The 27,246-nt window shown below is 44.1% G+C and overlaps 1 protein-coding gene across 1 annotated transcript; it reads left to right on the top strand.

Moving 5' to 3' along the window:
- Nucleotides 1–1,405: 1,405 nt before the first annotated feature.
- On the top strand, nucleotides 1,406–22,578 carry OIT3 (oncoprotein induced transcript 3). The gene is made up of 9 exons (XM_063101564.1): nucleotides 1,406–1,466; nucleotides 4,851–5,225; nucleotides 6,055–6,162; nucleotides 10,844–10,966; nucleotides 13,922–14,044; nucleotides 15,155–15,315; nucleotides 16,539–16,954; nucleotides 20,913–21,012; nucleotides 22,402–22,578. Exons 1-9 carry the CDS (start codon nucleotides 1,406–1,408, stop codon nucleotides 22,576–22,578), a joined length of 1,644 nt encoding a protein of 547 aa, XP_062957634.1.
- Nucleotides 22,579–27,246: the final 4,668 nt, after the last annotated feature.

Below are 27,246 nucleotides of genomic sequence, written 5' to 3'. Positions count from 1 at the left end.
ACCAGTATATATATATGTGTATATATATATATATATATCATAATGTCACATTGTCAAAAACCAGCGGTAAGCATGGCCCCTGGCCCCTAGTAAGAACTAATGTTTAAACTGACACCCTTAGAGGAAAGGGGCCATGATAATTTGAATGCCACTGAACTTAGAAAAAATTGTGCTAAGAGATTATGAAAATAAATTTAAGCTCCCAAAGACAGTATTCCTTTCCCAAAATTTGGTTATTGGGAAAAGTAACATAGAGGAGAGAAAGTGCAGGGATAATAGAAGCCCAAAGCATCGGGTCAAGGTAAAATTCGGAACAGAAAATTTGGGTTTCCCTCAGATCCTTGTTCAATATAGTACATAAACACCAAACAAAACTGTTCCCAGCCCTTGCTCTGATTCTGCGCCTTCACATTACCTGCTGTAACAGTGCTCGCTAGTTCTCAGGTGTCCACAACACTGTGCACGGTCAGGGAGCAGCAAACTCCAAACCTGTCATTACTAAGCTATGTCTGGTGACATGTAATGTACAGGTCCCTACATTTTCCCTCTTTTGTCTCAAAATGAAACTCCAATAAATTTTGACATTTTACTTTCCAAAGTGTTGTTAATTGAACAATTAGTTCCTAATTTTAAGTTCCTACCCCTATCTTAATGTAAGAATTAGTGAAATAAATAACACTAAACCATTTTAAAGTTTTGGGAAGAAAGGCCCTATGAAATCATGAGGTGTTGCTTCTTGAAGTGGTAAAAACACGACTTAAACTTTACTTCTTTAGGAAGTTTTGAGAACAAAGACCATAATAAAAGAGAATTAGAAGCTTGCTTCAAGAGCCCATCGTCCCCATTCCCTGCCTGTCCTTAACTACTTTTTTGTGTTCTGTTGCAAACCCTTTAACCGTCTGAAACAAGGCATTTCCTAATGACCAGTTGCAGCAATTTGGCTTTATCTCATTCTCATTTACTGTCCAATGCTATGGCTGCAAAATCTTGACATCAGTTCCAGAAGTCACAAAACAAGATTTTGACATGAGGGGATGTCCCTCATTTAGAGTTCCCTTCTGGATAAGATACTGGAAGTTTCATTGCAGGGAATTCTTGAAAGAAAACAATAGAAGGATGAGGGATTGTGAGTTTTCTTCCCTGGAGAAAATATCAATAAAATAACCGTGTTGACAGTGTAAAGCAGTGCTTGTATCTGGGGTCAAGGCCAGAGCGACGGACACCTTATCCCACTCATCCTCTTCCTCTGATAAAGCCCCAGTACTGACAAAGTCTTCCTTTTTAAGAGCCTAGAAACCTTAAAAAAAAAAAAAAAAAAAAAAAAAGCGCTTGAAAAAGAAAGGGACAAAAGAAAACTTGTATTAAAAGGATTTTCCATTCTGTTTCTGGTGGTTGGTCCAGAAAGATGCCTCAGTTCCTGCTTCTTGCCTGCCTCTTCATCACAGTCACCCCAGTGTCCACAACGGGTGAGTCTCATGTCACAAACTTGGCACGATGCAATTTTTGTTGTTGCAATTTACTATTATGTATAGATTATTAAGAGCTAGATTTCATGACTAGATCAGCGTTACTTTAAATGCTGGTTCTAGAATTGTATGGGAAAAGTCAATGATAACCTGTGAAAATATATTTTCAGAGAATTTCTGTTACGTGTTCCATTTAGCCTCTTGCCTGTGCATCCAAATTTTCCATGGATCTGCCATATCCAACCGCTTTCCACTAGCTAATATTTCTTGGAGTATGTGTAAAAGGAATTGTAACACTTTTACATTCTAGGCACTTTCATAGTTCCAACTTTAAGAGCAAAAAAATGATTTTCAGAGCTGAGGATAGAGTTTTTTTTCTTTAATGAATGCAAGAGACTGAAAGTTCTGACCCCACGAAGGGCACAGATCTGGATAAACCAAAGTGTTTATAGTCTTGACGTCTCAATCTTTGCACGGACCAAGTGAATCTTAAACTGTGTCTTTCCTCAGGCTTGGCACAAAACTGGCTAACCAGGCAAAGAAAAGTTTCAATTCCAGTTACAGATCTCTCTCTCTCTCTTCTTTTTCCAATAGACTCCTAAGTCTCTAATTGGAGGGTGGGGAGGGGCGAGGAGGGAGACAGGAGAGAACCATCCTTCTTGGCACTTTAAAAATGGCTCAGTATTTAATTGACCCTGATTTATGTCTTCCCTTGGGCCTGGCTCTAGCACCTTTAAGGATACCCATTAAAAATAGGCTTGAGACCCTAAAGAGATATGAAAGCCAAATGTAATGCATTATCCTGGGTGAAATTCTGCAACAGAGAAAGATATAGTTAAAAACTAAGGGAATCTGAATAAACTTTGTACTCGAGTTAATAACAGAGTGTCAAGAGTGGTTTACTGCTTGTGGCAAAGGTGCCATGCTAATGTATGATGTGTCATAATAGGGGGAAACGAGCGTGGTGTATAAGGCAGCTCTTCGGACCATCTTCTCAATCACTCTGTAATCCAAAACTTCCCAAAATAGGCTTGAGCCACCTGCCCCATAAGGAACCACCAGTCACTCAAGCAAAAGTGGCCTCCAGCGACTCCCGCCCCTCGCCCCACTGCCCCACACACCTGCACCCTCGCCAGGCCTTCCCCCAGCACGTCTAGGGTGTGTGACTCAGTGACAGAAACAAGGTCAGAGGGTTACTTTGAGGGCTGGGGTGGAAGGAGAGGGGAAGAGAGAGACAAGCAGGAGGGGGCGGGGGCCAGGGGAAGGCGCTTCCTACAGGACGGCCCCGACCCAGACTCTGGAGGGATCCCACAGGCTGTTCTTTTTGAAACCCTGCCATTGAGGAGTATTTACCAGCAGTTTAGGGTCAATCTGAAAGCAGGATTCACCACCAGTGGCCTGACTATGAAAGGATTCAATTGCTGCCTTGAAAGGGGTGGGTGGGGTGGGTACGTTTCATGTTAGAAAACACTGAGTGGTTAACTTTTAAGATATAGACCTATTATTATTTCTTTTACAGCAGATAAATTTTGCGGTGGATTAATTTCTCCTCTTCATGCCATAGCTCTCCTACAGCAGCAGAGGAAGTAAAATTAAATGTTAAAAAAAAGAACTGTTTTAAAAAGTACAAGAAATGATAGTTAACTTTTTAAAAAACTTTACAAATCATGAAATCGTTATTGAGGGAGGTTTAAGAATTTCTGTAGAAGCCATTAAAATTTGAGCATCTAACCATTTTGTATGCAACTAGAGCCAGGGATATGACCCACATATTTCTATGAATTTATAATCACCTGAGAAATTGCTCTGGAAACCTCGCTCGGTAGAGAGCGACAGCTGGGAGTGCAAAGGAGGAAACTTTTCCCTTTTGAGAGGGGAGAGAGTCTGAGGACATCAAAATCTGCTGTAGGGCTCAGCTGAGATACCCCTGGGACATTTTAAAGAAGTGAGAGGGTTGCTCCTGCCATTTGCAACCTGCAAATGCATTATTTCCAGAAAATGCAATGTCCCACTTACTTCTTGTGTCAGATTGTTATGTTCCCCTTGGGGCCATTAGCACTGGGCTACACCCTCCTCTACATGTGACTGAAGTAAACTTGACCTTGACATGTAGACTAAAATTAAAAATATTTTCTAGACAAGTCAGATTTGATGATCATGGCCCATCCATATTTAATTATTGTGCAGTGTTTGCTAATACCGAATTCCCCGCCCGCATGAAGTCCCTGCCTACAATGTCAATTAAGTCAGCCAGCCTCACAGGCATTTAAAAAAGATAATATTTTCTGGCCAGTGCTCCTTCTGAGAACTGCTCGGTTTCATAGATTCTTCCTAAGGACAATTGGCTACATTAATTCATTCCCTGAAACAGAGGGAAGCAATGAGGATATTGGGAATATCGGTGTATTTAGTCATTAAAATGTTTCTGATGAGATTTTTGTCCATGTAATTTATGCTTGAAAAATGCATGCTTAAGAAATTTTGCATTAAGAACAGTGATGCCATGGCTAATTGTAAATCCGCAAAGTTTTCGATGAGCTATTTACCAAACTTCACTTTGAGAACATCTCTGGTAACTACTTGCCAGTACACTGTGTATTTCAAAGCAGCTGACATGGCCCGAGGCCTTTTCCTTTTCAGTGGGATGAGCTTTACACATTCTTTATCAAGTCAAATTTCCCGTTAATACAAATTCCATCTGTCATCTTTTTTACAAATGGCCATCCAAATTCTTTTTTGAAAATTTCCAAAATGAGGAGCAAACTGCCCTGTGATGCAGCCTCTCTGATGACTGGATAGCTGAGCTGAGTGTGCCCTCCCACAGCAATTTGCTCTTGTTCTTGTAACAGAATACCCAATTCCTCTTCCACAAGTCTGTTCCAGATTTTGTAAAACTGATATGAGTTTTCCCTAGTCTTCTTTTTTCCAAACTATAGTTCTCAGCTTCTTCTCCAGTAAATAATTTTAGGCCCCTTTTAAAATCTGGTTAACTGCCTCTGGACAAGTTTGTCAATTACTTTCGTAAGGTACAGCCTCCAGGTATGAACACAATACTCAAAATATGGTCTGACCAGTGCAGAGTTCAGTGAGACTATAATTCTAACTTTCCTTGATCTGAACAACTATCCTTCTACCAATTGATTACTCCGGATAAGAGTTTAGTCCAATGCTAACATTAAACCTTAAATGGGTCTGAAATAATTTTATAAAACATGTTTAAATCAAGTTGAGGAATCTTAAACAGCTACTTTTGGGGACTTTAGATAATTTCTTTCTTGAACTCAAGCCAAAATGCAAGACCAAGAAGGGGAGGTGGTCTCAGACTGTTGGCACTGTGATCTGAGACATCGCAAGGTGGCTCTGAGGTGTCCTTTTCGTTCCCAGCCCTAGATCCTTGTTCTGCTTACATCAGTCTGAACGAGGCCTGGAGGAACACGGACCACCAATTTGATGAGGCTCAAGGTCCACCTCTGTGTGACAACCATGTGGATGGGGAGTGGTACCGCTTCACAGGCATGGCAGGAGATGCCATGCCCACCTTCTGCATATCAGAAAACCACTGTGGGACCCATGCCCCGGTCTGGCTCAATGGCAGCCACCCCCTAGAAGGTGATGGCATCGTGCAACGCCAGGCCTGTGCCAGCTTCAATGGGAACTGCTGCCTCTGGAACACCACGGTGGAGGTCAAGGCTTGCCCCAGAGGCTACTATGTGTATCGTCTGACCAAGCCCAGCGTCTGCTTCCATGTCTACTGTGGTCGTGAGTAGACCCCTGTGCTATTTTTCCTTCCTGACCACATCACAGATGGAGTCAGAGAACGGTGCCATATGAAACTCAGTCACGATGACAGCAGTATCGCAGAGTCTGAACAGCATCGACTAGGGGCCAAGACACCTCCAGATTCTGACTTCTGAGATTTATTCTTAGGTGTTCTGAAAAATTCCCGAAGAAATAGAAAAGAAAAAGACTTTGATTAGTTATATTTTATTTTGTCTTCATTCCATTCAAACAAAACATTAGCAAGTGAAATGTTGATTTAGTTATTTAAATAATGGATTTCCAACTTTTTTGAGTATGGAGGACCCCTTTTTAAGATAGATAAACAGGTAGATAATAGATTTTGTGTGTTTGTGTGTATATAGATATCTATATGGTAGCATTATGCTTAGTATCAATTGATTTTTTAAAGTGATATATAACAAGAAGCTACTTGAGGCCAGTAATACTTTTAAATGAATTTCTGTGTTATTGATCACATCAAAATCTGTATATATTTTTAAAATAGAAGAGTAGGACATAATACTTACTTAGTCTATAGCTCATGTTTGGTGACGTTTTAGGTTTGCAGAAATTCTATGGTCACGCAAGAGCCCGTGGATCTGAAGTTGGGAATCATTCACCTAAATGACAGAAGATGCCCCTGAGCAGTTCATCTTTTTCCACTGGGTTATGTAAACGCTGCACTAGAGAATTCCCTTGGTAGTGGGTAGGAACTCGTACCCCATGATTGCACTTACGTGACTCTCTAAGAGTGACAGTGTCCTCTGGGCTTCACCTCTCACGAAAGGTAACCTTTATCCTTCCATAGACTTCTATGACATCTGTGACGAGGACTGCCACGGCAGCTGCTTAGAGAACAGCGAGTGCACGTGCTCTCCAGGAACCGTGCTTGGTCCTGACAGGCAGACATGCTTCGGTAAGAAACACACCATAAGGTGGAAACAGGCTATTAGGACCCAAGGGACAATCAAAACCTATTCCTGCCTCAGAGCAGTTTGTGTCTCTGAACACTTGGAAAGATGTTGCATTTTTAGTTCATGACTAAAGCCTCAAGTCAAATTTATATCATGATTAGGGAGACCTCTGGAATTGTGCTGTCGGTATAGCAGTCACTAGACACGTGTGGCCATGGAGCATTTCAAAAGTGGCTAGTGTGACTGAAAAACTGAATTTTAATTTTACTTAATTTTAATTTAAAAACTGATACTTGATTCAGTCATTGGAAAACTGAACGTGTCTGGGACAAATTGAGCTGTAAATTTTATGACTAGATCAAGTATTTCTGATGAAAATTTGGCATCCAAATTGAGATATGCTATAAATTCATTTAAGCATTTGTTCAAAGCACACACCAGATTTTGAAGACTAATACAAATAAAGAGTGAAAAGTATCTCATTAATAGTTTTAGTGCTAATTACATGTTGAAATGAAAACATGTTGGATATAATTAGGTTAAATAAAAATGATTATTGGAGAGCCCGGTTAGCTCCGTTGGCTACAGCGTGGTGGTGTAACACCAAAGTCAAGGGTTCAGATCCACATACCAGCCGCAGCCAAGAGAAACATAACTGTTATTAAAATTAATTTTACCAGTTTCTTTTTAAAAATTTAATGTGACTACTAGAAAATTTAAAATTAAATACGTGCTTGTTTTATATTTCTACTGGACAGTACTGGTCTAGAATTCTCTAAAAACATACTCCTACAACTTTACTGATAGAATTTTAGTTTCTCTGAGTAGCAAGAAAGGGGGGTCAGGTTGTTTGCAGGAAATCCAGTTGTTGAATTGTTTTGTTTTATATGCATGTTCTGTTGTCTGTAACTGGAAGAGAACAGAGATGAAAACCCAAGACCGAAGATCATCTCTGTTTCTCTTTAATGTTATGAAACTTTTTGGATTCAGACTCAAATACATTTCAAACAAGCCTAGAGAGAAAGGCGAGGGGTGCTCCACCCCACTCCCCAAGAAGAGTAACAGGTCAGGTTGGGATAGGGGATTAGGGTGAAAGGGGTATGAAAGGCTTTTTATTTTAGAAAAGCTTTTGCTCTTCAGTCTCCTAAAGGAACCCCAGTGACCATCCCGTGGTGCATGTTTAGGCCCTGCTGTGGCAGTTGTTAAGGGTCTTGCATAGTTGATTTGACTATGTGATTTAATGCTAAACAGTTTGGGGTGAGAGAGGCACGGTTCCCATAATCTGCCCCCACCTCTCACATGCACGTGCATCTGTTGGAAAACATTTGGATTCATTTCAAGCCAGGAGTTGTTCCTTCATGTCTTTGCTTTTGTTTTAATATAACTTTTGAATAGTAATACATTAAATGGCTCCCAAATTAAACAGCATGAAAAGGTGGGCAGGGGACTATGTGGTCTTTGTCCCCCATCAGATCCATGTCCCCTTCCCCAACTCCATCCCAGGGAAACTCTTGCATTATTTTCTCATGAGTGCTTCCAGGATTTCTTAAGGCAGATATAAAATAGATAAAAATGTAAATATGTACAAGGGTACTTCAAAAAGTTCCCCCCAAAATAGAATTAAAAGATAATACGAATCTTTCTATGTAATTTTTAAAGTACCTGCATATGTTTATTGATGATTTTTTTTACATCAAAGGCAGGTACCATATACATCTTTTCCTTAACAGTGTATCTTGGACATCTTTGCCTATCAAAGTCCCAAGAAACTTGGGAAAAGCCTCAAGTTTCTACCTGGGGTCTCTGGGCTTCAGGGATATCATGAATCCTCTGAACTTACAGACTTGTATGTCTGTGTTATGTGAGTGTGTACTTTTCTTTTAGTTTTTATTTAAATGTAAATTGTAATATGTAATTTTATTTACTTATTTGATGTAATTTTTTCAGGCAGAGAACAGAGTATAGGAAAATAGTATAACAGACTCTCATGAGCCCAGGTTTAACTATAGAGCAGCTAAATATCACTTCCTTTTTGTTTTTCTCTCTTTAAGTAAAATTTGGCAGATACAAGTAAAGCCATCGCACCTCATCCCGTTTTCCTCTCTCACCCTCCAGGGGTCATCACTGTTTTGAAGTGAGCGTGTGTTCTTCTGGTCCCTGTTTTCAGGCTTTTATTATTTACGTATGTACTCATAACAATATACAGCACTGTTTTGTGTGTTCTTAAAATTAACATAAGATACCTGACCCAACATGAGAAATTTTCTCTCGGGTGTACCCATAAGAGTGGAACTGCCAGGACATAGAGTATCTAGATTGGCTGTAAATAACAATAAAACCCTAAATAACAATGGCTTAAATAAGTAGAAGTTTATTTCTCCCTCACATAAAAAATAATCAGTCCCAATGCGAGCAGTCCAGGTTTGGAACGGAGGCCTCTAAGGAGCCCGAGCGTGCCGTGTCCCCAGGAAGGCGGGCAGCCCCAGCCACCGGGCAGCACAGGGAGGGCAGCGGGGAGGGTCCCCAATTCAGGTTCGGATCTTATCGATTATATTTTTCATTTCTACAAGTTCTATATGTTTGTTTGTTTTCAGTTCTACCTTGTCTTTTTACACATTTATTTTGGTTATTATCCTTTCTTTTATCTTTTTGGCAATTTTTAAAATACTTGTATGAGGGCACTTCAAAAAGTTCATGGGAAAATAACATTTTAAAAAATATGAATCTTTCCATGAACGTTTTGGAGGCCCTCATATTATGAAATTTTCTGGATTATTCTGTCATCTCCAGCTGAAAGCCTCCTGTTTGTTATCTTGCTAACTCTCTCACAGCGGGTCACTTGTAGTGTTTTACACAGACCATGTTCCGTTGTACTGGTCTTTCTGTGGGACTCCACTTACCACCTGGTTGGAGGAAATTCTACTACAGAGCAGTTTCTCGGTGCTTCTGTCAGACATCACAGAAGCTGTATCAGTCCAAATTTTACATCGAGTTCTCAGCTTCAAGACTCCCACACCACATGGGATGTATAGATCCCCACTTCAGCCATGGCAGGGCCTGGCCGGGCAGACAGCGTCGTTCCTGCTGCCCTGGGCCACTGGGCCAGGTTCTTCCACTCCCCATCTGTATGTCAGAGGTAGGGGCCGGGGGGCCCAATAGTCGGCCTCGACCCACCCTGTCCTCTTACCAGGTTCTTGACTCTGCCACAGGAAAGAATTCAAGAGAAGAGTCACATTAGACAGTGAGAACAAGTTTAATAGAACAGGTAAGAAATACAGGTTCCACAGACAGACTGCGGCACAGCTCCAGAGACTGAGCAGGGCCCACCCCAAGTTTAACACAAAAGTTCAGTACAGACATCATCAAGAAAAACATACTTAAAGTTCAGTACAAAGTGCAGGCTGGCTCAAGAGAGCAGGTGCTTGCTGAAAGCAAGTTTGATACAAACTAATACATACACACCTCAGCCAGCAAAGCGCAGCGGCTTCCAGGTAAGGGAGCACAAACTTGCCTTCTGCTGGGATTCAGCTTTTACAGTTTTATAGTTTCTCTATCTAATGAATATTCAATTAAGAGGGTGGCTCCCAGTTATGCAACATTTAGTCTTGCACATGCTTAGTCAGTCTCTTCCTGGAGCATGTTCATTGGTCAGACCCTATCACACACACCAGGCATATTCAAGAATATTCTGCGCTCTCTATTGAGCATGCCCAGACACTGGATTTGCATAAGCCATTCCTTTGTGGTCTCATTTTCCCTTTGTGCTGAAAGTAGGTCTAACTGTTAACAGTAACTTTCCTCCAGGGGAGAGCCCAGAGTAGGGGAACTGAGACCTTGAGAAGTGGCTGGAAACTCAGAGGTGTGTCCTGAAACCCAAGCCCAGGGAAACTGAGCACCTCCTATATCAATCTCATTAAAGGGGATACCTTTTCTGTGATCCCGGACTTAAGCAGCTCATCTCCTCGCCTGGGCCCTAGGCCATGCCTCCTGTCACCTCAGGGTGTTTAAACTCAGGTCCCTGGCTTATGTCCTGTACCCAGGTCTGTTATTCCTGATTTAGCTCCCAAGCTTCCCTTTCTTTCTTTGCAGAAGGAAGAGGGTAGACTTTTGTTGCTAACTGTGCATTTTTTATAACAAGAGTCCATATCCTTCATCAGATTCTTAAAAAGGTTAACAATCGTTGCTTAAGTACAATGTGAGAATATTGCAATTTTTAAAATAGATTTCAAAGACAGTTGTTCAAATTAAAAGAGAAGACTGTCTCACAAAAAAGAAATGTATCAGATATTTCCCTCTGCAATGTAAGCTCTTATTATGATTTAACACACAATTTGATTTATAAATTTGGATTTCCTTAGCAAGTTTTCAGGAACTCATTGGAGAAAGTGAAATTCACCAATACAAATAAATATGAGCACCCAGAGCACAAAAGGAACTTCATTTCTCCATAGTCTTGTCCTCAGAGGAGGGCATTGGCAGCAGTTAGGTGCCTGCCACTCGGCGGAGGGCAGAGGAACAGACACTGCAGCTGAGGGGATGAGGCTGGTAGGTGGGACTGGCCTGGACCGCAGTGCGAGAGTGGGCTGTGGAAGCTGCATCAACAGGAGCCGAGAAGGTGAGACGATTCTGCTCAGGGGCTGGGTTGCTCAGCGGTGTGGAAATGGTGTGGTTTCTCTTCTGCAGATGAAAATGAATGTGAGCAAAACAATGGTGGCTGCAGCGAGATCTGCGTAAACCTCAAAAACTCCTATCGCTGTGAGTGTGGGGTTGGCCGTGTGCTAAGAAGTGATGGCAAGACTTGCGAAGGTGAGAATGGGGGAGAGGGAGCTCGCTTCAAGAGCCTGGGGGAAGCCATTGGCTTATTATTACTTGCCGGTCAGGAAACTGCGTTCGTGTTGGAAGAGAGTAACGGTTTGGCTGTGCAGAGACGTGACAGAAGGGGCTCAGCACCGCTGACAATGCATGTGCTGTAGACAGGAGTCCGTGTTGATTTTTCTCGCCAAGATTTAACAGGAGGAAATTTTGCAAGGGGCAGAAAACCACATTTTTATCTGGGAAATCAAAATGGGGTATTCCATGTTTCTCACACTTTAATCTGCCCATGAATCGCTTAGGATCTTGTTAAAATGCAGATTCTGATTTAGTAGGGCTGGAATCAGGTAAGATACTACGTTTCTAAACAACGTCTAGGTGACACCTATGCTGCTGGTCCCCGGAGCACACCTGGACCAGCAAGGTAACAGAGGCAGGTGGAATAACGAATGGTTTACAGCGGCCGCTCTCCTGGGGGATTCTACTTCAGCAGGTCTAGGATGAGGCCTTAGAGTCTGTGTTTTAACAAGTCCCGTAGGTGATTCTCACCATCTTGGAAGTTTGGGAAACTGGTTTGCATGAAGTCATTTTTTTCCCTTGTATGCCTTGTATGTATTGAAGGTTAACATATTTTTTGGAGATAAGTAAAATGATTTTTAATAGCAGATATTATGCATACATAATATATGTCAAATCATTGAAATGGAAATTGTCTACTATTATTATAGGAAACTTAAATAATGCCCTCCTCTCTAAGGCACATTTATCCTTGCAAATTATCACAATTATAATTTCATCATTCCCACTTTAATAAGTCTGAATTGTCATGAAACTCTTTAGAGATTATGTGGAGAGATAAATGGCTAAATTGTTATTATTTACAGAGGACATACAATTTGTCCCTCAGGATAATTGATTTTGTGGAGTAATAGCTATACTACTGCTTATAAGAGTTCATTTTATTCTATCTATATTCAGAATAATAAAATACTACCCCAAAAGGAAAAATTATGGCTAGTGACAATTGATTCCATGCAACCAAGTTTGTATTATTAACTGAGGGACCATTAACCAGAATACTGAACTACTAAACTACTGTCCCTTATGACAAGACTAAATGTATTTTAAATTTTATTAAAAAGTGTAATGTCCTGAATCCTCCTTAAATCTTATTTTATGTAATAATCCCTACATATTTGAATATTAATGAAATGTTCCATGAGGAGCATTTGTAATTATTCATGTGCACTTTATTGAAAATATTATAGTTAATCCTCATATAATCTTAAAACCTAATAAGTATAACTAAAAAGTATTTTAGCAGGAGATAAAAATTAATGAGTTTCACTTTAGGATTTATATTTCTATCTGTAACTCTTAATTTTTACTGATCGTCTAAATATATATGTTTCTTTAGCTAGGCTGTTAGATAATTATATGTTCTTTTTAAAAATAAACAGCTTTTTAAAATTTTTAAGTAATTTTTATTGTTTTGTTCTATTATGAGTGTAGAAGAAAATACAGAGGAATAAAAGGAAGACTATTACAATGATCCACAATCCCACTTGCCAGATATATTCACTTTAAACATTTTGGTATATCCTCCTGAGAGACTTAAGTTTTTTAAGTCAGTTTAGATTTTCAGCTGATTTTGTGCTTTGCATTTTTAGATCTGGAAGTATCCTGAGTGGACATTTAGTCCAATCTCTTCATTTTACAAATATTAAAATAACAACTCAGAGAAAGAAAATTACTCAAGAAAGGTCATTTTTAAGGAAAAAAACTTCCTGTTAAACAGGTGATAACTATTGTTTCCTAAATTTTGCAAAGTAATTTATTGCAAATTTATTCTCTCTATAAATTTCACAAAAATTCTTTTATCCCATATAAATTTACTGATAGTCTAAGGAACGAATTTTTTTTTACTGTTATTGAACTGAGAGAATAGCTGTAAGTGGAAATTAGCTTGTATTATTCCCTGAGCGTCTCAGATTATTTGAAAACATATCCTTCCATTATCTTAACCTAGAACAGGGGTCAGCAAACTTTTTCTGTAAAGGCCGGGTAGTAAATATTTCAGGCTTTGTAGACCAGACAGAATCTGCTGAACTGTTCACCTCTTCCCTGTAGTGAGAGAGCAGGGGACAGGTACACAAACGGGCATGGCCGCGTGCCAGGAACACTTTATTTACAGCAACATGTAGCGAGTTAGAGTTTGACAACCCCAGGCCTGAAAGATAATGTCCAGGTCCCACAAAGATCATTATCTTTCCTCTGCTAAGTTTGAAATCACATGGTAGTTTCTTCAGTTTTCAGTGGAATATTTTTCCTTTTCGTCCATTTGACTGAGCATGCTTTTTGAAAATGCAAAATTTTTGAAAAGGAAACTTAAAAAAACCACCTTCTAGGAGGAATGTCACCAGGAGCTTGGTCGAATGGACTTTCTTAGTGTGTTGTCCAGGCCCAGGTACTTTATCCCCAGCGCTCTTGTTCCTGGAGAGCCGAGGAGAGAGGCAAGTGATCCAGCCAAAGTGCAGCAACGCGGGTCCGTCCAGCCGGTCCCGATGAATTTCTCCTCTGTCGGTCCTTTTACATCAATATGCTGTATAAAATTTCAAATTGGGTGGGTTAAGACATGGCTTTTGGTTCTTACTCCTAAAAACCCATAGCTGCAGTCTAACCATAAGAACATGAGACAAACCCAAACTGAAGGACCTTCTACAAAACACCCGAGCAGCGTAAGTGGGTAGAGCTGTGGACGTTGGAAGCTTGCTCTCCGTAGCTGTAACATTTAATTAACATTTTCTGTAGGCTTGCCTGTGCGTCTCAGTCACTGGGTTAGGCTCCAGGGACACTGCCATGAGTCAATATAATTCCCGACGCAAATGCTCACATTCTTGAGGAAGAGTGTTAGGAGATGATGGCCCTTTTCTGTTGGTTTCTCTGCAGACATCGAAGGGTGCCACAATAATAATGGCGGCTGCAGCCATTCTTGCCTTGGGTCTGAGAAGGGCTACCAGTGCGAGTGTCCCCGGGGCTTGGTGCTGTCTGAGGATAACCATACTTGCCAAGGTAGTACGTGGAGGGGCTCAGCCTCTGCTTCCACTGACACCTCCTCCTCCCCTGGAACTCCTTGCCTTCCTCCCCCAAGTGTGTCAAGATCTTTTAGAACACCAGCTCTTTGAGCAGCATGTATGCCTCAATCACTCAAAAAGAGAAAGTCTCTAAGAAAACATTACCCAAAAGCTAACTTTCCTTTGCAGTTTACCTTTGATTTTTCTCTAATTTCTATGGTTAGCTATACAACCAATGCTCCATTTGGAAGTGTAAGACATTGATGCAGTTTTTCTCTTTCCTAACATAATTAGGGTGAAACTAAGTGAAACTAAGTTGAAAGCCCTTGGGGAATGGATTCTTCTCCCTTTGCTCACAACATGAGCATCAACAATCCTCTGAGAACTATTTTCTGGAAATCTGGTTCTTAATGTTATTAGTTCATTCATCCAGCAAATATTTAATGAGCACCTATTTATAATTTCTTTATACTCTACCATTGTTATGGTGTGTGCTCCCGTATCACACGCTGCCAGTACCCGTAAGTATTCCTTCCAGGGTATTTGTGGAGTCTGGAGAGGTGAACGTGGGGACATGAAGAAAAAGTAATCTTTTTTTATATCAAGTTGAAGTGGAACCTGTAGTCAGAGTTTATGGTCTACTGAGCAATGCAAGGCCAATCTGGAAGCCTTCCCCAACGGCACTACTGCAGTTCTTATGACCTCTATTTTATGGGGCAGTTATTAGTTGTAAAGTCCAAGCAGTACCGTTATGTATTTCAAGTCTGTATCAAAGCAGCACTTTTTATGTATCGCCAATAAGTTGTGTTGGTGCTAAAAGTTAATCCTTTAGGTGCTTAAGTTCATGTAGTTATACTGTGCACACTTTAAGACAAACGTTTATTGAACTGAAACTTGAACACGGTATTTCCTAATTCAGGGAAGAATATATTTGAAGAGCATTATTTGACCCTAATCTTGGGGGTTAGGAACCTTGGTTTTATTCGTCAACTTGTTTTGAGCCACGTGGATTTCTTTCAGGACAGAACAGCTCAGGTGACGTGAGGGTGAAGTCACCCCCTCTCCCACTCAGCTTTCCTGGTCTAACAGTAGCCCGCTCTTGCCCTAGTCCCTGTGTCTTGCAAGTCGAACACCATTGAAGTGAACGTCCCCCGAGAGCTGGTGGGCGGCCTGGAGCTCTTCCTGACCAACACCTCCTGCCGAGGCGTGTCCAATGGCACCCACGTCAACGTCCTCTTCTCCCTCAAGACGTGCGGCACAGTGGTCGATGTAGGTTCCTCCTGGAGGACACTTGGGGAATGACCAAAAGCCCTTTATTTGGGAGGTACTTGACGAGCATTCGGTGTGGCTGTGTCATAGATGAGATATTTCCGCACGAAAGAGTTGAGCTCAAAACGTCTTATGTCATTCACGTAACAAACATGTCATGGGGCATGTGCCGTGGTCCTGGCGCTGGGAGGGCAGGGAGGTAAGCAAAGTGCCGCCATTCCTGTTCTGAGGAGCCCCACGTCTCCAGCGCACAGGGACGTTTTCCTGAATGCACCGGCACCAGCAGCAGCGGACGCTGGCTGCCTCCCCTCTGACCAAATATTTTACTTGAAAAAAATTTTTTTAATATAGTTGATGGTTTAATTTACGATGCAGTGAATTCAAGTTTGAATCAGGTTGAGGTAAAAGGTTTATACTTTTATCCAAAAATTTGCATAAAGCCCTGTTCTGGAGAGTCTGAGGGATGCGTGACATAAGATTCCCGCCTTTGAGGAACATACACAGCAGTACGGAGACGACAACATGTAAGATGCAGATAAGTGATGAACAGGGACACGGGCGACAGCCAGGTCCTCTAGGAGTCCAGTAAAGGGACAAACACCAGAGGAGTCAAGAGAGTGGGACTTGGATCAGGGAGGAAGCGTGTGTGGAAAAGCCTGATCCTTTTTTCTCACTGCGCTCCTCTTATTAGCAAGACGTCGTGGTGCTGAGAGAGGGAAGAAGGGGCCCTTCAGATGGGGACAAGTGGGAAAGTCTCAGGCAGGGGACTCTGCAGGCCCGTGCCGGACTGGCAAGGAATTCATGCTGGAAAGTGACACCGGGCTTCGCCCGAGGGGCTGACATCCGTGCTGGGGCGGCAGCGGCAGGAGGACAGAGCCGAGCGCCGCGCAGACCCGGTCAGGACGGGTTTATGGTCCCGCTGCCCCGGCTCGGCTGCCGTGACTCCGGGGGGCTCCAGGCCGGGGCTCCTGGAAGGGACCTCGCGGGGCGCCGAGCTTGTGAGCCTGCGTGGCTCAGGTCTGATGGGTCAGGCTTCACGGGCGGCGTGGGTTGCCCGAGAAGCGGCGCGTGGATCTCCCCCGTGGGACGTCTTGTCAGCAGGAGCCGAGCAGGGACAATGCGTTTTGATGTGAACAGGAGTTTGGGGAATGTTAAGGGAGGAGCGGGGAAACCGTGTAGAATCCACGTGAAGTGTGTTTCCTGTCCTCGCCCTGCCCGCTCAGGTGGTGAATGACAAGATCGTGGCAAGCAACCTGGTGACAGGCCTGCCCAAGCAGACCCCAGGCAGCAGCGGGGACATCATCCTGCGCACCAGCAGGCTGCTGATCCCGGTGACCTGCGAGTTCCCGCGCCTGTACAGCATCTCCGAAGGCTACGTGCCCAACCTGCGGAACTCCCCGCTGGAAATCACGGGCCGGAACCGCGGGGTCTTCCCCTTCACGCTGGAGATCTTCAAGGACGACGACTTCGAGGAGCCCTACCGGGAGGCGCTGCCCACCCTCAAGCTTCGCGACTCCCTCTACTTCGGCATAGAGCCCGCGGTGCACGTGAGCGGCCTGCAGAGCCTGGTGGAGAGCTGCTTCGCCACCCCCACGGCCAGGGCCGACGAGGTCCTCAAGCACCACCTCATCCGGGACGGGTACGGTCACCCCTAGAACTGCGCGGCACGCCGCGGGCTCCCCGTTAGCTCAGGACACTGCCGGGCACCCTGGAGGTGAAAGCTGGGGAGGGAGAAGAGGGTCAAAGATGGCTCCGAGGCGTCTAGCTTGGGTGACTGACTAGATGCCATCAACCAAGGTGAAAAGGCATCTGCAGAAAAGCAGCTGTGAGGTCGAAGGATTGAACCTGGTCATTGAAAAGAACAGAGTGAATAATTTTAAATGTTAAATGCCTGCAGGATGCCGAAGAAGAGAAGTCGGGTGGGCAGTTGGAAATGCATGTGGGTAAGACTAGAGGTAAAGGAGACACACACATGCACGCACACACACGCACACGCACGCACGCACACACGCACGCACGCACGCACGCACACACGCAAGGACGCACTCTCACGCACTCACTCACGGACACACACGTACGCGCACACGCACATGTGCACGCGCACGCACACACGCACACGCACGCACACGCACAGACACACCTGCGCGTGCACGCACACGCACATGCGCACACGCATAGACACACGCACGCACACGTACGCACACACACGCACGGACACACACGCACACACAAAGGCACGCGCACTGTCACGCACGCACGCACATACATGCACACACGCACGCACGCACACACGCACGCACACACACGCACACGAGAGGCTGCAGCGGGCACCGTAGTGGGGCTGAGCCAGTGTTCGGGCGGCGGCGAGTGTGTGGGATGCGGGCGTGGAGGCAGCAAGTGTGGTTTCCTCTTTTAAGAAGTTTAGTAGTGGAGAGTGGAGAGATACTTGGTAGATTTTAGGAGAAGAAAGATACAGCAAAGTTTGTTTTGTGCTTGTCGTATACAAAAGGATCCTTGAATTGAGATCTGTAGGTGTCTTGAGGAAGCCTAGCAGGGCTCACAGCCACTGCTTACGTTCCGAGGAAACTGACTCTCAAACCCACACGCATGGTAGTATCTCTTGAGTTTTTTTCTTGTTCTAAATGTCAGGCGGGACAAGTCTCAGGTAGGACGTGGAGCTGCAGCTCCGAAACAGGGAAACCAAGTGTCCTCCGGCCCTTTGCTCCTGCCCTTTGCTAGTTGGCCTACAGGCTCTTGGAAGTTTCTACTCTGCTTTCACTTCCCTTGTCTTTCAGCACAGGCAGCCTTCACCTGCTGCTATCAGTCTTTTGCTCACTGATTTTTCAACCTCTGATGCACATTAGTATTAACTGAGAAGCTTTCTTAAAAATGACAGTGCCCCAGCCCCATCCTCTATATTCCTCTAACAGAGGAGATTCTTAAAGTGAGCTCCACAAAGTTTTAAAATGAAAAGTAGAAGCATCACTTTTTTTTCTTTTTTTCAGTTACGAACTTGATGCTAAGTAGAATAGGGAATAGATTTACTTTTCTGTGGGGGTGGGGGTTGGATTTTTGTTCCTTTAGTTTTTTCACAGCTTTAAAGGAGTACTGGTCACATATAATAAATACGGATATTTAAAGTGTACATTTTGGTGAGTGCTGATGTGTACACCCATGAAGACGTCACTACAATCAAGACAATGAGAAAGTTTCCTCCTGTCCCTCATATTTACTTTTTGCAAAAATAAGTGTATAATCATTACTCATTTCCCGGGAAAACACGTAACCTGCAATCTCAACAAACTTGTGAAATTTATTTATATTCTCACTATTCAGACTCTCAGTGAAAGACTATTTACTTTCATTTTAGGCAGTTCCAGCCCTTAGCACACACAAAAGAGGGGGGGGGAAATATGCTGCAAAGGAACAACTCATAGGCAGGGACTTGAAAACCACAGAAGTGTGGGCCTGTTTTGTAAGCTGGCAAATGGTCCCGTCTGCAGCGCTGTAGGAGACTGATGGAGAGGAGGGGATCCAGCCTTCAGCGTGATTCACAGGACCCGCACCCTCTGACCTCTGCCTTCTCCAATGTCTGCTTCTGCCAAGAAAATTCCCAAACTAACAAGCCCTCGTGACTTTGCACATGCTGTTCCTCTACCCCAAATCTTCTTCCCCTTTTTTTCCTGTTTGAGTCTTACTGGTTCTCCACGATTCAGCAGGGTTACAGCTTCCATGGAGCCTTCCCTGATTCCTTCTGATCTCACCTAGAAATCCTCCTTCTTTTTACTCCCTCCAAAGTGCCTAGTTGCCGAGTGAATTATTGAATGGGTATTCATATTAATAGTAATTTGGGGCTAGACCACAAACCTAAAATAAACATTTACACTTTACTTATATTTATAAATTATTTGATTATTTATTTCTTTGGTTATTCATTGTCCTCAGCCTTAACTTAGATCAGGCTGGGTCCCCCCTGATATTGAACACATCTGATTCACTTCCCTCTAGTTTTAGTTGCTATGTGCTCTGAGAATGCAAAATAATTTGATACTAGCCTAAGCAAAATATAATTGGAAATTTAATCTCCAGAAAAAGAAACAGACTGAATTCCAAAATCAAATATTGAACAACTTTTTGATAAACAGTTACTTTGGATTTTCCAATACCATTGTTACTTTCTTTTAGCACATGAACTTGGATTGTGGGAACTAGCATTGCCTAATCCCAGCAAACACCCAGTCAACCAACTGGGTTCTATTCTATAGTGTGTTACCTTGTAATAATTCTTTCTGCCTCATATTCTCTTTTTAAAAAAAGTATTTTGAGACAAAGATAGATGGAAAATTCTGAGCTATTTAGATGAAAAATATCTTAATGTCAAGTGTTACTATTATTATTGTAGCTACTGGACGTCATAGACCATATTACTCATCTTCATATCTTCTGCAGCACTGGCAGAGTGTCTTGCACAGGTTAGGTATGCTATAGATGTTTATTATAGAACATAAATAAAAATAAGTAAATACAAGAAATAAGAGAAACCACTTTATGATGTGTTTGGATCCTTTACAGTTCAGCAGCTATAAACTACTAGTAGTAATATGTCAAGATGCTGATTTTTAATCAACTTTGTTGGATTTTTCAACAGCACCAAAACAGCAGATAATGATGAACTAGAAAGTAGGCTGTCAGTGTGTGGAGCAAGTACCACTTTCATAGGCTATTATATCTGACCCCAGATTTTCCTGGCTCAGTAGACAGGAATTATTAGATATATGTGAAAACGCAACTGTGTCCAGAAAAAATTCAAGTTCCTTTGGAAGTTGGAGTGGGAAAGATAACGGGAGGGTGATCCTCAGCCTTTAAGGAGAGAAGGTTTGTCAGCATCTAGAAGCTTGGCCTGGGCATGGACGGTCAGTAACGCTTTTCTCCCCAGCTAACCTGAGGTGAACGTAGGAATTTCACCTGAAGCAGTAGACCTGAGATTAAACCCACAAAGCCTTTCAAACTGCAATTTAGCATTAAATTTATGAAAAGAGAAATTAAAACAATTTGGAGGTGAATGACTTTTCCCCAGTCAGATCAGTTATTCTCTCAGAAACTTAGACGTTTATGCAGCATTTGATGCACAAAATGGGGTTTGCTCACCTTTGTATCCCCTTCAGTGGTGTCTATTAGGTGTCCAATAAATATTTATTAAATTTAATGAAAGAAAAACCTTCTCAAACCAATAGTAAAGTACCTGAAGGCAGAATTCCTGCAGTGTATTACAAATAAAAAGCCAGCTTTACCAACAAAAGGTATCTTTGAAATAAAGGTGTTGCTTTTGCTTATACTTAAACACGTTCACTTAACAGGAGGTGCTTGAGCCCACTTTGTGGCCACAGGGCATGAGAGAGGGACGGACATTGTTAACGAGTAGGGCGATGCCTTCACAGGGAGGGAACTGCATTTTTCCTTCATTCTCAAAAAGCTTGCGTGCCGCCCAGCCTCCTCCACCCAGTTTGCCTCTCTTTGGACCAAATATGTTGGGCTAGACTGTTTTTCCACCTCTGTTGAATCGATCAAGTCTTACGTGCCATCTGTCCTACTTTCAGCTGCATTTCAGATGACTCAGTAAAGCAGTACTCATCCCGGGATCACCTAGCAAAGCACTTCCAGGTCCCTGTCTTCAAGTTTGTGGGCAAAGACCACAAGGTGAGCTGAACACCTTTACCTTAAAAGCCTGGACCCGAGCCTTCCTTTTTGATGTTCCACGGTTAGGATCTGCGTGCTCTCTAGGCCAAATACAGTGGAACTGGCCGTGGAGAAGCTTAACATCTTCCTGCATGCCTGAGCTATCTCCCTCTCCTCCCCAAATAACTGTGCTTGTTCAAAGAAAATGCTATAGAACCATCATTTGAAATCTTTGTGGGCAGGTATGGTTGAAAAAGCCAGTGTGGTGGTCAGTCACATGCAAAGGATATGACAGGAAATGCACAGAAAAGACAAATAGCTAAGTGCTCAGTGAAAGTAGTACTCAAAATGCCAGTTAAAACAATTATAAGACACCATTTTATACAAATTAAATTTACAGTCGTTACAATGCTTGCAAGGTTATAGGGAGAGGTATACAATGACAATATAAGTTGGTTCACTTTCTGGAACGCTGTGTGATAATATGTAATAATAACTATAAAAATAATCATATTCTTTTATCTAAAAATTCCAATTCTGATGGTTTCTCCAAAACAAGACAAAAAACAAGGTTTGTCGGAAGTGTTTGTAGAGCATTGTTATGAGGGGGTGGGGGAAGAGAGCCCCAAACAAATAGGTCTAAGGGCCATACTGTATCAATTTAATGCAATATGAAGCAGTTATAAAATGATAAATATGGGGGGAAAGCAGTAAAAAAACGTATGACAGTTTACACGCATATCGAATATGCTGCATTAAAAAACATGTGTACACATGGGTAGAGGTTCTTAGAGGCTGCATGGAAAAGGCTATATCTTGATAAGGTGGAAGTTTTTCTCGTTGTTGGTACAGTATAATTGTCGAAACGTTTAAACGGAAGGAGGTTTGTGGCCAACGTTCTTTTCCCCAGTGCCTTTAGATGTGTTCGTGTCCTTCCCAGCCACAGCCTTGTCCCAGACCTACTGCTAACAGTGATGGCTGATCTGGTCTCCCTTCTCCGTAGGTAGTAAGCTTCAGGCAGTGACTCACAGGAAAGTGCTTGGAGAAGGAACCTGCCATTTTACAGCAGAGGTGGGAGGGCCCGTGTTTGATGTGAAGAGCCAAGATGGAATTAGACGTTATGAGATGTTGCTTCACGAGGGTCTTTTCTGTCCAGCAGATGGAGAAGCATGGGTGTGGGTTTTCAAATCGCCCATCGTGACTCCAGTGCCAACTTGGCCGCATGACTAGATGTGTGAATGGGGGCAAGTTCCTTCACTGAGTCAGTTTTCTCATCTGTAAAATGGGGATGACAACATGTACCCCAGGGTGTTGTCGGGGTTAAGTGAGAGAAGTCTGTGGAACATTTAGGGCTGCGCCTGGCTCCCTGTAAGTGCCCCGGTTTTCACGACCGATGACCACGCCTTTCAGGAGGTGTTTCTGCACTGCCGGGTCCTCGTCTGCGGGACGCTGGACGAGCGCTCCCGCTGCGCCCGGGGCTGCCACCGGCGCCTGCGTCGCGGGGCTGCGGAAGGCGAGGACGCGGCGGCGGCTGTGCAGAGCCACGTGCTGACGGGCGGCCCGATCCGCGTCGACCGGGAGGCCTAGTTCGCCGCAGCGGCTGGAGTCCCCCCTGCTCGCCGCTGGACACCCGTCCGCCTCCTGGAACGCCTCGTGGGAGCCTCGGGCCGTGAGCTCAGGCCAGACTCCCGGGGCCGCCTCCCTCGGACCCTGGGCCGCTGGGCCGGCCCAGGTCACGGCGCAGGTCACGGCGCAGGTGACAGCACCGCGGAACGTGGCCTGGGTGGGCTGCCGTCTTCCGCAGGGCCAAGGCGAAGCCGCCCACCCAGGAGGAAGTTCGTCCCAGTGCCCCCTTTTCTTTCCTACGATCAAAACCTCGCGTGCGATGCGGCAGCGTCGCTAAAATCAGAAGCTGAGTTCACTACTTAAAGTTAGAAACCAAGAGGAAATGAGTGACTGAGATGACGGCTTGAATCCCAGTGAATCCTTAAATGTGTAAGTAATAATTATACCCTGAAATTTCAGATCAAATCCAAAATAGTTTGGAAGTTTATCAATAAAATAGTAATAAAGAAATACTACTTGGTGTTTCTCTTTCATAATATTTTCTTTCGGTGTTTTTATATTGCCTTAAGTGAATATTTTCCACTTAATAAATACTAATAAATTCATCTAACATACGAATGTGGTTCAATGACTGAACTGGAAACAAAATTAAAGTTGGGTGCCATATGCCCTCTTATTTGGTATTCTGTGCCCTTATGCTGATAAGGCAATAGAAAAAGGTATAAAATTATACCATACTCTGGTTGTAGGTTGTAGGTTGTAGGGAAAGTGAAGGATAAGGGTCAGGGCCCCGCAGACGTTCAGAATCTTGCCGAGCATTTGCTGTAGATAAGCACACGCGCCCCGGTGTTCCTTGGTTATTGTCTGATGTAATTGCGCATGTGCACCCAGGTGTCCTGGGTTATGACTTAAATATGAAGGGTGAGTGGCTGTGATCCACCCGGCCCTCTGCCCCCCATGATGCTCCCGGGCTGGGGAGTGGGGTGGTCTCGGGGAGTCTCCTACTGCTGCTGGGGGCTGTTGCTGCCAGTGCCCCTGGGACGCCCCTAGAGGCCACTGCAGCTGATACTTCTGCTGCTGTTAAGCTGCTGCTGCTACTGCTGAAGACTGAGCTCATGTCCTCTGCCAGTGGCTTCCAGGATCTTTCCCAATTACCTAGTGTGGACTTACGGGTGAGGGGTCTGTAACCCAGTACAATTAGCGTAGCAATTGCTGTAACCCAACAATTGACATAGTCATGTAGCAATACAACAGTGCATAATAAATTTTATTGAAATAAATATCAAAGCCACAAAGATACATTTTATCTGCAAGTAATCCAATTAGTTAATGTGCCAATTAATTTTATGGCTTTACATAAGATCAGAAAAACTTTAAGTGGCTACAATTAACAATTCTTAATAGAACCAGAAAAAGAAGGGAAAAAAAATGATTTACATCAGAGGTCAGCAAAATTTTTTTTTTTTAAAAGGCCAAGTGGTAAATGTTTTAGGCTTTCTGGGTCATGCAATTTGTCACAACTACTCAACTCTGCTGTTGTAGAACAAGAGAAGCCATAGACAACATGTAAACAAATGTGCGTATGGCTGTGTTCTAATAAAACTGCAAAAACAGGCTTTGGGCTGGATTTGGCCCAAAGGACTCGGCCAATCCCTGACCTAAATTAGTGACCCTCAACCCTCTCTGCATCAGAATAAATGGGGGGCATTTATAAAACACCAGTACATAAGCGCTACCCACCGAGATTCTTCATTGGTTTGTTTTAAGTGATCCTCAGGTGATTCTAATCCACAGTCAGGCTGAGAACTGCAATTTAGGGAATAGCCATTTGTCTTTCACTCCTCGCAGGTGGCAGGGACTATTGCTAGCTATCTCCATCAGTAGCCCTTACCAAGTGAGTCTCAGATCTTAGCATGACTCTAACACCACTTAGTAAGTGGAAATACCAACAGGGTAGGTCACTGGAGGAAAAAACGGAAACTCAGAGACCTAATTCCACCTGATCTTTACCTCCGTTGGCCTTAACCAGGTAAGCCTCTGACCCTGTTCACCTGTTTTTAATCTTTTCCAGCATCAGTGGGAATAATTGTTGTCACTGAGGGAACTTAGGTTGAGTTCTGTTCTCTTCTAAGTGAAATGGAAGCATATTGGCGAAAATGGAATTCTTTCATCTCTTTTCAGATTTTCTAAAAAGTACACTTTATTAAATGAGAAATGCTTACTGGCAACTGAAACATGGGCCAGAGGAAAGTCATTGCTTCCCAAATGGTTGGTGTTGGGAAAATATGGGAAAAATGGTCAGGGCAGCTCAGATGTTCAGAATCTTGCCGAGCATTTGATGTAAACAGGCATGTGCGCTCAGGGGTTCCTTGGTTATCGTCTAGTGTAATTGCGCATGTGCACCCAAGTGTCCTGGGTTATGACTTAAGTATAAGGATGAGTGGCTCTGATTCACGGCGCCTCCTATCCTGGGGATGCTCCCCTGGGAGATCACTACTGCTGCTAGTGCCCCGGGGACCCTCTGCAAGGCCACTGCCACTGCCAGGCCTGTAAGCTACCGGACCTGTAAGCTGCTGCTGCTGAGGAAGCTGAAGACTGAGCTCATGTCATCTGCCGACAGCTCCTGGAATCATTCCCAGTTACCTAGCATGGACCTGCATGTGAGGGGTCTGGTGATCCAGTCTGTACAATGGCTTTGGAGGGTCTGAGCCCTAACTCTGACAATGTAAGTGGAAACTTAGTATAACTAAAATAACAAATAATGAAACATTTTGGCTTTAGTTATGATTTACCTTACTTTACAGTTGGCATAGTCGTGGCAGGCTTATGGGCAGGTAAAAGAGCCCAGCAATTCGGGTAGTCATTGCGGGATGAAAAGCAGGTAAAGAAGCAGGAAGCCCCTTGGGAGGGGGAGGAAATGTGGCTACCCTTCAGTGTGTGGTGCCTGGTGGCTGCTTTCCTGTTGAATGGGGTCTGGCTGTTGCTCGTTGCACTGAGCCAACATGGACCAGAAACCCCACAAAGCGGCACAGTTTTGAGACTTGCAGCAGAAAGCAGACAGCTTGGAAGTGACGATGCATGCCCTGGAGGCTGAAGTACAGCGACAGGTCATCCTTGCTTCCAACACAGAAGACGTATGATAAACCCGGTGGTGAGTTGGGGGGGGACTGTGTGTCTCCTGGAATGACCTGCTCATCAAAGTGAAGCACGAGCAGCCTGTGGGACCGGGCTGGCCGGTGGGCAACCAACAGGTGATCCATTTCACTGCCTATGTCCCATATACCCAGGCTGAGTAGGTTGGCTTGGGGAAACAATGTAGCAGAAACAGGGAGAGCCCCTGGTTACTGCAGCTATGGGACCTAGGGGTGGATGGTGTAACGTGCTCTGAGAGACAACATAGTAAACGCATGTCGCATTTGTCCAAAGGCAGATGGCTCGGAGGGTGCCACTTAAACCCGATGGCTGGCCGGGTGCCGTAAAACCCGAGAAAAGAGTGCCACATGCACATGGGCAGATGACCCAAGGATGGGTGCCCCTGCCGAATTTCAAGTATGTTTTCACCTGGTGAGAAGGTGGGAAAGTTAGTCTTCATTACTACGTGCCTGTCTCTGAGGCAGCAGCTGCAGAATGGCCACGGATGTGCCCAGGGGCAGGGCAGCCACTCCTTGATGGTTTGGGAAAATGCAGTTGTTTGAACTGTGGGAGAACGCTGCAAAAAACTGCCTGAGACTGAGTGAATAGCCAGTGTAAGCCAAGCTGATTGAGGTAATTCAAAAGCAGGAGAAAAATGCAAGTGTGAAGCAGATAAACTGTTTGCTAAAGACATTATCTTGGAGGTGAGGCAGCCAGATACTAAGAGCCAAGGCAATGGGGAAAAAATGCCCTAGAGGCATTTGAGAAGTTTGGGAGATCTCTCCCGGTTCTAGGAGAACTGAGTTTGTCCTAGAGGGCCGACCCGAGGTGTCATTGCCCTCGGCAAACTGCTCCCTGCGTCCCAGTCACTCTGGCTTGAGCAATCCTGCCTCAGCACCTCCCCCCCCCCCAAAAAGCTGAAAACCTCATTAAGGTTGTGCACCAGCAGTATATGAGAGCAGTGGAGGTGCGGCAGCCTCCACCTAGATTTCAGAAGATGTATGGAAAAGCCTGGGAACTCAGGCAGAGACCTGCTGCAGGGGTGGAGCCGCTGTGGAAGTCATCTAGGGAGCAGTGTGGAGCAGAAAAAGTAGGGTTGGAGCCCCCACAGAGAACCCCCACTGAGGAAATGTCTAGTGGAGCCAGGACGGTGGGACTGCCGCCAGGAACCTAGAACCATGGGGCTGCTGGCAGTGTGCAATGATGGCCTGGAAAAGCCGCAGGCACCAGCGCAGCTCAATGGGCTGCACCTGGCAGAGCTGTAGGAGCAAGGTTGCCCAATGCTTTGGGGATCCAGGTGCCCCAGTGTGCTTAATGTTTGCCCTGTTTAGGTTTTGGATTTGAAGCCTGTTTTTCTTTCTTGCCTATTCCTACCCTTTTGGAACAGGAATGTGTACCCAATATCTGTGCCACTGTATTTTGGAAGTAGATAAATTCGTTTTTGATTTTTGCAGGTGCACAGCTGAAAGGAGTTTTGCCTTTGGTCTCAGATGAGACTCTGGACTATTGAGTTGGTGCTAGAACGAGCTAAAGACTTTTGGGACTGTTGGGATGGAA

Source organism: Cynocephalus volans, chromosome 7 (genome assembly GCF_027409185.1).
Source record: "Cynocephalus volans isolate mCynVol1 chromosome 7, mCynVol1.pri, whole genome shotgun sequence".
Taxonomy (NCBI): domain Eukaryota; kingdom Metazoa; phylum Chordata; class Mammalia; order Dermoptera; family Cynocephalidae; genus Cynocephalus; species Cynocephalus volans.
This window is presented reverse-complemented; position numbering and strand designations above follow the sequence as displayed.

Bases quoted from the DNA above. Each gene is read 5' to 3' on its own strand.
- OIT3 (XM_063101564.1), top strand. From the start codon at position 1,406: ATGCCTCAGTTCCTGCTTCTTGCCTGCCTCTTCATCACAGTCACCCCA. The intron at 10,967-13,921 runs GTGAGAATGGGG...GTTTCTCTGCAG, and splicing joins TGATGGCAAGACTTGCGAAG to ACATCGAAGGGTGCCACAAT. The intron at 15,316-16,538 runs GTAGGTTCCTCC...CTGCCCGCTCAG, and splicing joins CGTGCGGCACAGTGGTCGAT to GTGGTGAATGACAAGATCGT.